The following is a 12887-nucleotide window of genomic DNA, read 5'->3' as shown; positions in this document are numbered from 1 at the left end:
ACAATTGCCCGTACGAAAATTCGATCACGTTAAGTGCGATATTGCAATGTGGATGTCCTTTCATATGCTCCACTTTATTGGTCAGTAGGTACATTAAAAAGTCATAATCTCTATTCAATCTTCGCCAAATTTATATGCGTAATTACTTCTAAAAATTAACGTATCATACAATTATTGTTCGTTTTTATAGATATTTATTAAGAAATAATACAACATGTTATGTATATAATAAAATTTGAAAAACTTAAATACAATAATTATATATAAGATAAATAAAACAAAACATTCATCTTACTATTTAATATCACAATCCCCCCCCCCCCCTCTCTCTCTCTCTCTGACTAACTCCGGTCATTCTTTTAACAAATGAGACTCTCTTTTACATCGAGAATTACTGTTAATAAGCAAAATTACTTACAAAAATTAGGTGAAAAATTTTTTACTCTTATAATTAAGATTTTTTAAATATTAATTTAAATTCTCTTTAGCGAAAGATTATGTAATTTTTTTTATATTTTAAATATATTATATTTTCAATAATTAATAATTTAAAATAAATGTTTTCGATATTTTCAAACAATATTAAAATTTATCTTCATGACAAACAGCAAATTGTTTACAATCTTTCATAAGATACAAATAATTACAAATTTATGCTACGTGCTATGCTCTTATTGGATATTTCGTTTCGTAATTCTTATTTAATGTAAAGAAGGAACATTAAAACTAATTTCAGTTTAACAATATACAAATAGCGTGCTAATTGTATTTTTTTTAAATCAGTTCTTGGATAAGAGATCCTTACTTATAGCTAAACAATTATATTAACTCGAATATCATATATTCATAATGCTACATATGATATTTTTTCATTTCTCTGTCCACAAAAGTTTCTCATATCACTCCATTGAAAAATATATTCGCAATATAAAAGACTAACAAATATAATTCCAACAATGATATTATTTTATAGTTTAGAAACAAATTTCCATTTTATGATATAAAAATTCCTATCTTCTTTTGTAGTCTGTAAACTTTAAAGCTATAAAAGTTTAATAGAATTCTAAAAAATATATTCGTTGGAGATCGCTTATCTATATAATTTTATATATTATACATGTGGAAGTGATATTCAATTTAACACACTAATTGACGAATGATAACAGCAATATCTTTCTTGCAATCTACGGAACGCCGCACAGAGATATATTCGCATAAGAATCACATTCTTCATAATCGGTAAACATATCGTTAATTAAGTTAACGTTGCCTCTGTGCTAAATAGATTCATTATCGTTAATATTAAATACTATATAGTTACTAGTATCACTTTTCTCAGATAATTATCTATTCGTAAAAAGAATATTTTCTTTTAGCAAAGAAATCACAGAATCAAAAATATCCACATCTCGTTGTCGATGTTTTTTGATGGAATGAACGCTTTTTGGGTCGAAATCGGAAACTCTGACGTTGCTTAAAAAATAATGTTGATCTGAAAGTTTTATAATATTTTCCACAGGCATTCTTGATGCATATTTCCTGTAAAAAGAAAAAAATTATAATTACTGGAACATAACACATCTAATTATCTGAAATGCGTTTAATATGGTGAAAGTAATAATCACCCACATGTTGCACATTTGCCGCTGTAAATAATGATTCACGTTGAACGCGTGAATTATGAATTATATGTTTTCTGAATTGATTATAATTATATTAAGTTCAAATCAAATAATCAGATAAATAAAGTAGCTACTTATTTGCTGGAGTGCTGTATTGACTATTATACGGTTTGGACAATGACTATAGAGAATAATTAGAAAGCGCATTTCCTCTCAGAACTAATGCATTGAATCAATTTTATCGCCAATTTTGCCTTTGTTATAAGATTTATACTAGTCTCGACGCTTTAAACATTACAGCAGTGAAAATACGAGTCATTGTTTCGAACAATACACTTACGGATGCAATTCGCGGAAGGTTATTAATATCGAACAATCTCTGGCGGCGACAAATAAAAGGTAATTTTGCAACGCTGACAAATGTTCGGCGGTAATCTGCACATTTGCCTTTCGTTCGTCATCATTACTAGTTCTTTGATTATGCAGACTCTTGTTTCCATAAAATGATTGGTGCGAATCTAGGTTGGAACTAATTTCTGTTTGCGATACAGGATCACCATTCATAAGTACTCTGCCAGTATTAGTAGATAAAACACATTCTGAACTAGCATTACAATTTCTATTAAAATCGTCATCATGTTTTTGTACAATAGTACTCTTAAGAAACGTTTGAAAGTCTGTTTCCTTCATGATTTCCGTTTTCTGAACTGCATTCTGGAACAGAAAAAGATAAGCTTTCTTTAATGTATTCAACAAAAATTCTTTTGTATGTTTGTATATCTAAGAATACATACCATAGGATTTCCGAGTAAAGCGTGAAAAACATTACAAGTTTTGTTTAATTTTATCAAGTCAGAATATATCATATCATCATTTAATACGGATGTGAAATTGGAGTAAACGCTGTAAATATAATTGGTATTGACGTAGGACAATCGCTGCATATTCCATATTCGTTCTAACACGGAGTTCTTCGGCAACTCACTGTGATCAAAATTGCACTTCTGTAAGAAAAAAAAAGATAGAAATTAGTTAAAATGCAATGACACATTACACTCTCAATAAATGATAATTTTCAATCTGAGTAAGTATCTACCTTTCCCACGAGGCGAAGGCACCGTTCGACTCTCGCAATTGCGTCTGGCGCGATACAAAATGTCGTTGGAACTTGATTCGCGAGTACAAGAAAATTACGTGAAAGAGAGGTGGTAGGCAGTTTCAGCTGCTCTTGGGCGATAGGCCGCATAAGGGCGGTGCAAACCAAATTGCAGAACTCGTCGACGTGGCGAGCTCGTCCGCCGCTCTCTGCATTCCGAAACCACTCGTCCAGCACGTTCTCGAGATCGTTCGGCGAGGACGTTTGATTGTAGAGGACGAAGCCGTCTTTGAAGATTTTCAAATTGTTTTGTGGCGATTTCAGAAGCTCCTTCATGGCGGCTTTCATGCGCGACTTCTTTCCAGAGAACAGATCAAACGGGCAATAATTGCTGGGAGAAGCAATGTCTTTCCTCCTCAACTAAAAAATTGTTTTGTTTTAGTATATGATCTGCAGTATATTGTACTAATATTACTTATATTACTATAATATTTCTATTATTTATTGTTATTTGCAAAAAGAAAATTGGAAAACAGAGTTGATAAAAACCATATTGTAAACATGTTTTAAACATGTTCAAAATATGTTTTTAAAAAACCACAATATTTTATTTTATTTTATTTATTTTAAACAACATTTGCCAATCCTGTTGGAAAGTGAATGTCATTATTTATTAACCCTCAACTACAACAATGGATAATTTGGATCCGAAATAAACATTTTTAGGCGACTGTATAATCTGTATGATATTGAACTATGTGGTTCTAAATTGTAGCTAAAAAAATGTTAAATCTTCTTCTACCAATCGTCGTAAGGCAGAGGTTCTGTACTTGAAATAGGACGCTTTAGAACTTAGGTGTAGTTTTCGTAGCTGTAGTTGAGAATACCTTGGCGTACTGGTTGAGACAATACGGACATCCAGGAAACTTTTGCTCCGCCTCTCGTAAATATCCCTGCTTCGGCTTTATCTCCACGCAAAATGTTGAGCGGCTTCGGAAGACGGTTTGATCAAGTTCCATTTGCAAGTCCAAAAGCGTATAATCAGGAAACTTCGTGGCGTACGTGTCCGTGATTTCCTTATACCGGCGTACCTCTGCAACAAATGTAAGATTGAACACGATAAATATATGTGTGCTATTTTCTTCGCTTATTTTCAACGCATTTAATTTTGCCGACTGCTAAATTCAACGTTTTAATAATAACGACGAGATACACATTCGAGATAAAATGTGCGCATATAAATGTGATCATAAAATAACGACTGTTCTAAAATAGAATTTCGTCACCGGAATTGCGCCGAAGGGTGGTGGTACGAACGACAACGCGTAGGCGCGAAACATTTGCGATTCACGTGATTCCAAGATAGAAGAAAGTCACGCGAGCCACCGCGAATGTCGAGAGTAGCGAATAGTAGACCAAATCATAAATATAGTAATATAGCGAACATGGATAAAACACGTTAATAAAACGTCATACTACTTGTTTGTGAGAATGAATTTAAAGATCTTAAAATTGCAACAAGTGCTTTGCGAATTGGTGATTGACGGCGACTAGCACGGAGATACGACTTTCTCGCCAATTAAAAGATATCCAAATGTCGTAAAAAGTGAGGAATTCGACCAGCTTCTCTTCCACATACCGTTATCGCTTTAAATAACTTTCATATATAGCATTACAATAATAGCAATGAAAAAAATTGTCAAGTTGGTAGTATTTTAAAACTACGTAGGTGTAAATTTTCAGTTTTGTAGTAACTCCGTTAAAACCAGGGAAATATCGGAAAGATTAAAAATGGTGATAAAATGAAGGAAAAATCAGAGAATTTTGTAAAATTTTTTGAAAAATTAAAATTCTTGGTTTAAAAAAAGTTTGATATACGTATACATATCACACCTATAAAGTTTTAAAATATTACCAACTTAACAATTATCTAAATGCAAGTAATATATCAATAGTAATTTACATTGCTATATGTAAAATCTCTCGACAAAATATGTTTCCAAATCAGAACGAAAATACAAAAAATTTTTTTAATATGATTGAAAGCCAGGGAAAATTACGAAATTTGGTCTGTAAATCAGGTTAAAAAAGTTAAGGAATTTTAAGACGAAGAATTTGTGGCAACCCTGAAAGAATAATGCCGACCATGAATCACGTTATAAATGTTCCATGCAACGCGTTCCAAGAAACTACGGAGAAACTGTCGTTGGTACTTAATATCAGAGAAAGAAAATACTCGATAGATGTTGAGACTCGAGATAAGAGCTTCGACGGCGCTACGACGCGACGTGGGTCTAAACAACGCCGTAATCGCTCACCGACGATTGCGAGACGATCGTTTATCGGGGGGTAGCATAAATTAACGAGCGGGCGGTTGAACTTTCCCGCCGCGCATTTCCGCGTATTTCAGCGCATTTCAGCGCATTTCAGCGCATTTGCCTCCGTCGAACACACGCGGCTGTAAGATATCGCTACAATTAAACGCGTCAAACAGAAGTTGCCTCGTTATCTCGCTATCCGTCGTTGGAATACTCGAACGGGTATCCCAAATTGGATGTACTCCATTAGTCACTCGTGTCTCTCAGAATCGTTAACGGCCGGATACAAATTGTGCAGTTATATGAGAAAGCGTCATACCCGTAAGAAAAGTACATTGCGCGATCACGGCACAACTTGCATTTCAGCTGCCTTTAATGATAATTAATGCTGATTTGCAACACACTCGACGTTGGTCGCCCGGTGCAAAGTATAAAAGACGAAGAGAAAGGAATAAGTTGAGAAAAATCACATTAGAAAATTAAACTTTTTTTTCTATACCAACGCAGCGGTTAAAGTCAATATTAAGTATACTATTAAGCATTCTACGTTCTTGATCACCAGACACTTTTTACTCGTCAGTGCTTATTTGCTTACTTTTTGCCTATCGAGAGTTATAACAAAGCTATTTTGCCGTCAAGTTAACTCGATGGCACAAATTTCTCTTTGCGTGATGAACGTCAGCGAAACGAGAGGTCCGTGTCAAAGGATATATAATGATGTATGGTAATTTCGCTAAATACCGAGCACGCGTGACTTCAAATTTCGTGCAGCGTGCACAAACCTGCAGATCGATCGTATGTTTCTTTCCTTTTTCTCGTCTCAATGGAGGGAAAGTTGCCATATACAACTAATACGAGCGAGTATAATTTCTTCGGAACTATCTCTCCTGCCCCGAATTTGTGTCGAGTAATTTCATGGCCTTTTCGTTATCTACTTAGAGATAATCAAAATCGCTCGTCTTCGCAACGAATTTGTGCATGACGCATTGTCTTGTATGTAAATTACGTCTATTATGTGAATTGTATCTTTTTAAGATGTGCAATTTACGCGCGTGTTAAAGAGGTCAATTACTCCGACCAGTCATTTTCGTTCGACTTCGTACCGCGTCTGTTTCACAGTCTACATTAGTATTGTTGACCATATCGGGTGAGGACGGATTACAACATACTATACCAACGCTCGACACGGAAATATATCAGAGATATTCTCACGCCAAAGATAACGTTATATATTTCTATGCAGCGTCATTAAATACGTTTTTTTTTTTTTCCATTGTAGAAGGCAAACTAGTCAGTAGTACACTCAGAAATGAAACAATTACGTATCTTAATACACAGTGCTTTGTTATGGAACTTGAAATGAGAAAAGAGAAAGAGAGGGAGAAGAAAGATAGACAAGGAAAAGAAAAAAGCAAAGCAATGGGAAGATGTGTATTTTAAAAAAATGTAATTTTGTTTCAACTATTTTTTTTAATAATATTGATTTTCTAGCTCAAAATTGCAATGTAAATACAATAAAATTAGTAGAAAGTTTAAACAAATGAGCAATTAATTAGGTCAAAGATTAAAACTAGTTATTCACTAATGCATGGAACATTTCGACTATACTAATTGTAAGACTTGTTCAACCAAATTATAATAGAAAATAAATTAAGAGTTTGGAAACGAATTGACTATATGTATAAAATTCTTAATGATTAAAACGTTGGAGTATATTTTTTTTACTATTTTTTTAAGAAAATATACACAAGATATTAATTATGTAAGTCAAACTTGCAAAATTGCTCTTTCCGTATACAAGAATATTCACCGCGCAAAAAACTCTTATTAATTCTTTATTTACATGTGACTTTTTTAAATGAGATATGCTAGATCTATCACCAGTGCATAAGGAGATTTCCATCATGACAGTGACGGCGATGAGAGTAGCGGTATATCGCGCGTAGGTTTACACAGTCTCCGTTTACACATTCCTCGCTTCAATCTTTGAAAATAAACGTCCGACACGGCGGTCCAGTTGCAAAAATATTCCGCGTGACGTGGGTCGATCTCCGAAAATAGATGATACCGAGGATTACTTCAGAAAGCGGGTGAGATTGAAGAAAAAAAAAGGAGACTCTCACGAGAGCAGCAAATGCAGCTTGCATTAACACGAACCATAAAAACAGAGCGTTGCGTTAAAATATCGAATCGCAAGACTTTCAAGTTCCGTGAGGCAATATTATATTTCAAAAAATATATGCAGTTGTCACACTCGTAACTTTTTTATATTAATCCTTAATACATATGATTGGGTTTATGTTCTGCGGCGCGTTTCTTTTCTTTGAATTACACGGAGCACTTGGCTAAATAACTCTTTATACTTTCCTTTCTTTAATACACACAACTTTATAAATACTTTCTAAAAATGTTAAAATATATGTGAGAATCACTTAATAATTTATGTATACATGTAAAAGTGATGAAAATAAATCCATAAACGACTCATCGTGTGCATTAAGAGTTAATTGTGTTGCGGGAAGAGAAAAGGATACGTTTGCAAATAGAGACCTAGAGATCCTCGAGTAAAGGATTGATAAATATTATACGTTTAGTCCGTCATATTTTTCAGGATCTACTTAAGATAGAATGAGATGTATGCATAAGATGGAACAAGAGATGCTTGGATATCAGAAATTATCTAATCTCTTACTGGAGAGTCTCTAGTTTAGTCTAGCAATGTGTCCTTACAAGTTAAAATAACAAATGCGATTTTTGTGACGGTATCTCTTTCAAAACAGTGTAAGCAAAATTCAAAAATGTAATTTACACCGTTCGTATATGTATATTGCAAATGGCAAGATAAGAAAGCGGCTTTCTTCGAACAAGTCGTTAATTAGAAAGACTTTAATGAAAGCGGTCGCGGGGAGTGTCACGATGACGAGTGATTCGCGCACGCATGATTCGGTTTTCGCACGGACGATGTAGGTGCGTCGACCCGCGCGTGTCATTAGAGAAACGCGCGGATGACTGCGCCGACGATGAAATTGACGGTGAAATTGCCGGTATTATTGCCGCGCAACTGATTACCATCGATATTTTTGCCGTTTCTGCGTTCGATAATGGCACGCACGAGAGAGTCTTTCGATGCGACACACGTTTACAACGGGAAATCGATATCGTGCGAGTGCGCAACATCGTCGGAGATAACACCGGCATAACGCGGCATTTGCGGATTAAAGTATCAACGGTCGTACGAATTTCACAATGTGCGCTAAGGCGTTCACGATAACCCCCGCCCGGCGAATAACAGATTCCGAGAGCTTTTACGTTACACTAGTTTATTTAAAAAATGTCTTTTTATTACTTTCAATCGGATAAGGTACTTGTTATACATTTTTGGATGCCACAAGTTTATTAGCATGCAATGTTGGGTTTCTTAAATAATTTCAATACGCACAAAGAGAGAGGCTTTTTTACGATATTCGAGACTTTTTTGACTTTTTAAAACAAAGGTTAATATATTATCTTGTGAAATTCTGATAAAAAAATGAGTGTATTATTAATTCCCTATAAAATGCATTTTTTATTTTAAAATATTTTACTCTTTGCCATGTTATGAAGAAATTTAAATACAGTTTTTCTAAGATAGCAAATTTTCCATATATAATGATAAAATCATGCCTTACTTATAATTTCTAGTTTGCGATTATCAATACGGAGTATAATTTATCGTTAAAGATTCCATTAAATGTATATACGTATCTATACATGTATACACACAAAGTCTCATTTTAAGTATGAAAAAAGTATTTTCAAAAAGAAATGTTGGAAAAAAGTTGTGCGGTCTGTGTACATAAATTGATAGCCCAAAGTAGAAATTGCATATGACTTTATCGTCATAGGCGGAAAATTTGTTATCTTTGTATTTAATCCTTCGTAGCACGATTAAAAAGTAAGATACTGAAATTATAAATCTACAAGAAGTCCACCTAGTCCGGGTGAAATAATTTTTTGGGGTAAACTAACTTGGGGTTATCAGAAGAATGTCCGCCTTGTACAATATGCCGATGAGGTTTCCGTTGTATTTTTGTCAGGGGAGCAACAATACGTTTACAATCGATTCTTTGACGCGATAATCGTAAACATCTGCGTGTTACAGATATTTACAGCTGAATTATTTATACTCGGAATATTTACATTTCGCGTCGTACATGTGAATACGATACGAAATGGAAATTGCGAGGAATATTGAATTTACATTCGGAGCGATAAGAACAAAATTAGATACGAGTTGTTGTTTGAAATTGTTATATCACTAAACATCATTTGCCTTTTAAAGACACCTTTTCCCCTCATACGAATTACACGTTATGCGCCAGCAAGCGCGGTAATTAGCCGCATTTCCTTAACGATATTTCTCGAAATAGCACAGAACGCTGCAGCGGAATAATGATTCCTGCATGCGGTGGTTTCTCGCGAAATATACATGTATTTTCTAGTGATCGGGCATATCACGTGACGCTGTGATATCACGTGTCGTCGTTTGCCCTCGCATGATTCCTTTTGCAATCACCAACCGACGAAGCAACGAACGATGGCGGCAGGCGGAGGAAGGTAACGGTGGCTAGGCTGCTTGTTTCTATTTCTAATCGCCGGCGGAGAAAGTGCCAACGTGTCAGAATATCGACGAACCGCGGAAAGAAAAGCGGAAGAGCACGGCCGACCACTTGTTGCATCTGTAGCCGCGGGAGACCAAACCGAATAGACTTTTCGCCCCGGTAAACTGGATAAATACAAGTTTATTCGTATAAGTGCAAGCGCGGTAGTGGAAACACAAAAGGAACGTGCGTTTTGTAAACTCAATTACAGAATTTAGTAGTAACAATTTATTTTGTCCTCATGAGAACGTGTATTCTTAACAACAGCATACACTGTTAAATTTATGTCAAATTAGACCCAATTTGAATTAATTTTAATCATTTCTATATAAGTCGTCACTGCTCCTATTCAATAAGTCGTTAATTTAACTTGAACAATAAAATTAAATTATAGTTTAACTCAAAAAAGAAAATATATTAAATTTAACTCAAATTTAGTTATTATTTATTAAGGGTATACGTTAATATGGACATTGTTTACTTTAAAAATAATTACTGAAATGGATTAATGTATATTTCGACACACATACACTGAAAAAGTTACTTGATACATTTTCTTTGAATATAGTATTGAGTAAATATTTATTTATAGTAAATAAATATTTACTCAATAAAAAAATGGTGGTTAACTCAAATAAATATTTTTCATATCAAACAAATATGTTTACATTTAGTAAATATTGTATTTACTTAGAAAACTACTATTCAAATATTTATTAAAATTTAGTTTTTTTTTTCAGTTGCGTTTTTTATATCCAACAGTGTAAATTATGTAGAAAACCATGTGGAAGATCCTGTTATGTAAAACAATTTTTTAAAAACTAAATATAAATGCGAGAACGCAAAAAACATAGAATACAGAAGGAATAAGCTACAAACGTAAATCAAAGAAAAAAAGAATAAAAAGTAAAAATACATAAAACTAAAAGTAATCATAAAAGTGTATGAGGAGGAAAAGAAATATATGGCATTATTAATGAAATAAAAATGCGTAGTACAGAAACGGAAATTACATAAAAGAAAATACATAAAAGACACGGTGACCGAGTATATAAGCTCTCGCCGCTCAGTATTTAGTAAGTATAATAAAGTTATGGTAAACTTATGGTAAACCGTTCTGTCACGCATACGCCGACCGCACGCCAATGAGCGCGAGAACCGTTATATTTATGAGATTAAAAGGGTGACATGATCACGCTGCACGCAACTGCAAAGTAGAGAGTGCGAAATTTTCTCGACTTTTCTCGTAATAACGCCAAGTCGTCTGAAAACGCCACGACCAGGATGTTAATTTTCATATCGTTAATCACATATATACATATAACGACGGGTACATAGACGTAGAGAATTAATTCGCGACACGGGGCATTCCGAGATTAGTATCTCTTTTCCCAGCAGCCTCCCCTGCGGATGCAGCCGCGCGTAAATCCTGCCCACCTTATCGAGGGGTTTTCTTGCGGGACCTTACTTCATAAAGTAAGTCTGTCCGACAGATTTCCGGTGGAAAACACCCGGCGTCTATGCGTAAACAACGACAGTCCACGCCCACGTGTAGACACATGCAAACGAGTATCGAACGCCTATGCAACAATTCCATATTCGTTTTATGTACAAACGCGCGCGCGGCGTGCTATCGTTTCACTCGAAAAATACAAAACATGAATGAACCGAACACTTTATTCTCTATTTTTATCCTCCTCCGTTGTATCTAGCCATTCTGTTTCTCAATATTCCCGCGTTATTCTGTTAGTCCCGAAAAGTGACGTCGTCCACAATGAGATTTTAGCAATGTCAAATTTTAGCTTTAAGCCTCAAGTAAGAAATTAACCAATCATAATCAATTTTTCTCTTCACATCCGACTGTAATTAATCGATATTTTACGGTTTAATTATACTATATCTATATCGTATTTCGAGACTTACACTACGTTAAAATCAACATTTTAACATTTTAAGGAGAAAGGTTGATATTTTAAAGTTAGTCTCATAAAGATAGCTCGGGTGATCGACAAATCCCGATAAGGCGCAGAGTGACGACTGCATGCTCGAAGCGATCTCGCCCTGAAAGACAAAAGGGAAGTAGTTGTACCGAACGAAATTACCGCACGTTGCATACAATGGGCGGATCTTCTTCTCGCCGATAGCGGATGATAAACGTGGCTGCATTATTCAAAAATAAATCCCCGCGCGCGCGCGATCTTGCATTGTGTGTGCGGGTGTAATAAATGTTCTCGAACAAAACGCATCCTTCTAGGGTAGTGAAGATTGGGGTTGCGGCTGAGGGCGTTGGAAAATCTTTGCAAGATAGAGATGGTAATTTCCCCCTCATCGAGCGAGTACGTAGGCGTTACTTCTACCGTGTCTTCGAATTCATTAACTTGTAGTTATTTTATTATTGGCGCCGGAACGCGAATCCCTGGAATCTCTCACTGTTTTTTAAGTACGTTTTTTAAGCACCGCGCTGTCAAAACAAACGCGAAATGTTGTACACGTGGTTCGATGGTCTGTTTTTGACCTTTCACGCGAGAAAGAAAGCTGTAACGCGTGACGCGGGATGTATGCAAATATTACCAGTCCTCAACTGTACAGTCGTAAACAGAAAATATATCATCTCGTTTTATCTTCTTCTGACGGGACCTCCGACGCGCTAAATATCAAAGAAAAATTAAGCGTGACATTTTATTCTGCTCTAAAAATATCATTTAAGTGCTTGTAAATCAAAGAGGAGTCGCACGTGCATATTCATATACTACAATTCATTCGAAGAATCATATTATTGTCGCGATACGTAATAAACATTGTAGTGAGGAATCTATTTATCATAATTCAAAGAAATACGAGTGATATTACCGTTTAGCTGTATGAAAATAAAATTTCCGTATTTAGTTTCCGTAAAATAAGCAAATGTAAAAAAATTTTTTTAATTAAAAGAGGCGTACGAAGGGATTAACAGTTGCTATCATACGGCTTAATCTGTCACGATTGCAAGACGATCTCTCTACTTACACATATTTATTTTAACGGTGCTTCTTCCATTTAATTACTATAATAACTGCTTCTCTACAACATAATCAGCATTCTTCTGACGTTATCTGTCGTATATACGCGTTGGCTTTAACTCATCAACAAACTTTTACATCTTGTTAAATAATTATCGCGGATTTTCCGAAGATTGAGAACATTATCGAAGACAACATTATCAAAGTTGAGA

General features: G+C 34.9%; 1 protein-coding gene across 2 annotated transcripts in view; it reads right to left on the bottom strand.

Annotated features, from left to right (window-relative positions):
• Window positions 1–1083: 1083 nt before the first annotated feature.
• The window catches only part of Ipk1 (Inositol phosphate kinase 1), a 57445-nt gene continuing 45641 nt past the window's right edge, over window positions 1084–12887 (bottom strand). For both annotated transcript variants that reach the window (XM_018506939.1, XM_018506940.1), the window contains 5 exons: window positions 3606–3811; window positions 2719–3138; window positions 2417–2626; window positions 1963–2336; window positions 1084–1539 (listed from right to left, as the gene is read on the bottom strand). In XM_018506939.1, coding sequence (XP_018362441.1) covers window positions 1344–1539; window positions 1963–2336; window positions 2417–2626; window positions 2719–3138; window positions 3606–3811 — 1406 coding nt within the window. In that variant the 3' untranslated portion in view covers window positions 1084–1343. The remainder of the gene's footprint in view (window positions 1540–1962; window positions 2337–2416; window positions 2627–2718; window positions 3139–3605; window positions 3812–12887) is intronic.

The sequence above is a fragment of the Trachymyrmex cornetzi genome, unplaced genomic scaffold, assembly GCF_001594075.2.
Source record: "Trachymyrmex cornetzi isolate Tcor2-1 unplaced genomic scaffold, Tcor1.1 scaffold23, whole genome shotgun sequence".
NCBI classification, from domain to species: Eukaryota; Metazoa; Arthropoda; class Insecta; order Hymenoptera; family Formicidae; genus Trachymyrmex; species Trachymyrmex cornetzi.
This window is presented reverse-complemented; position numbering and strand designations above follow the sequence as displayed.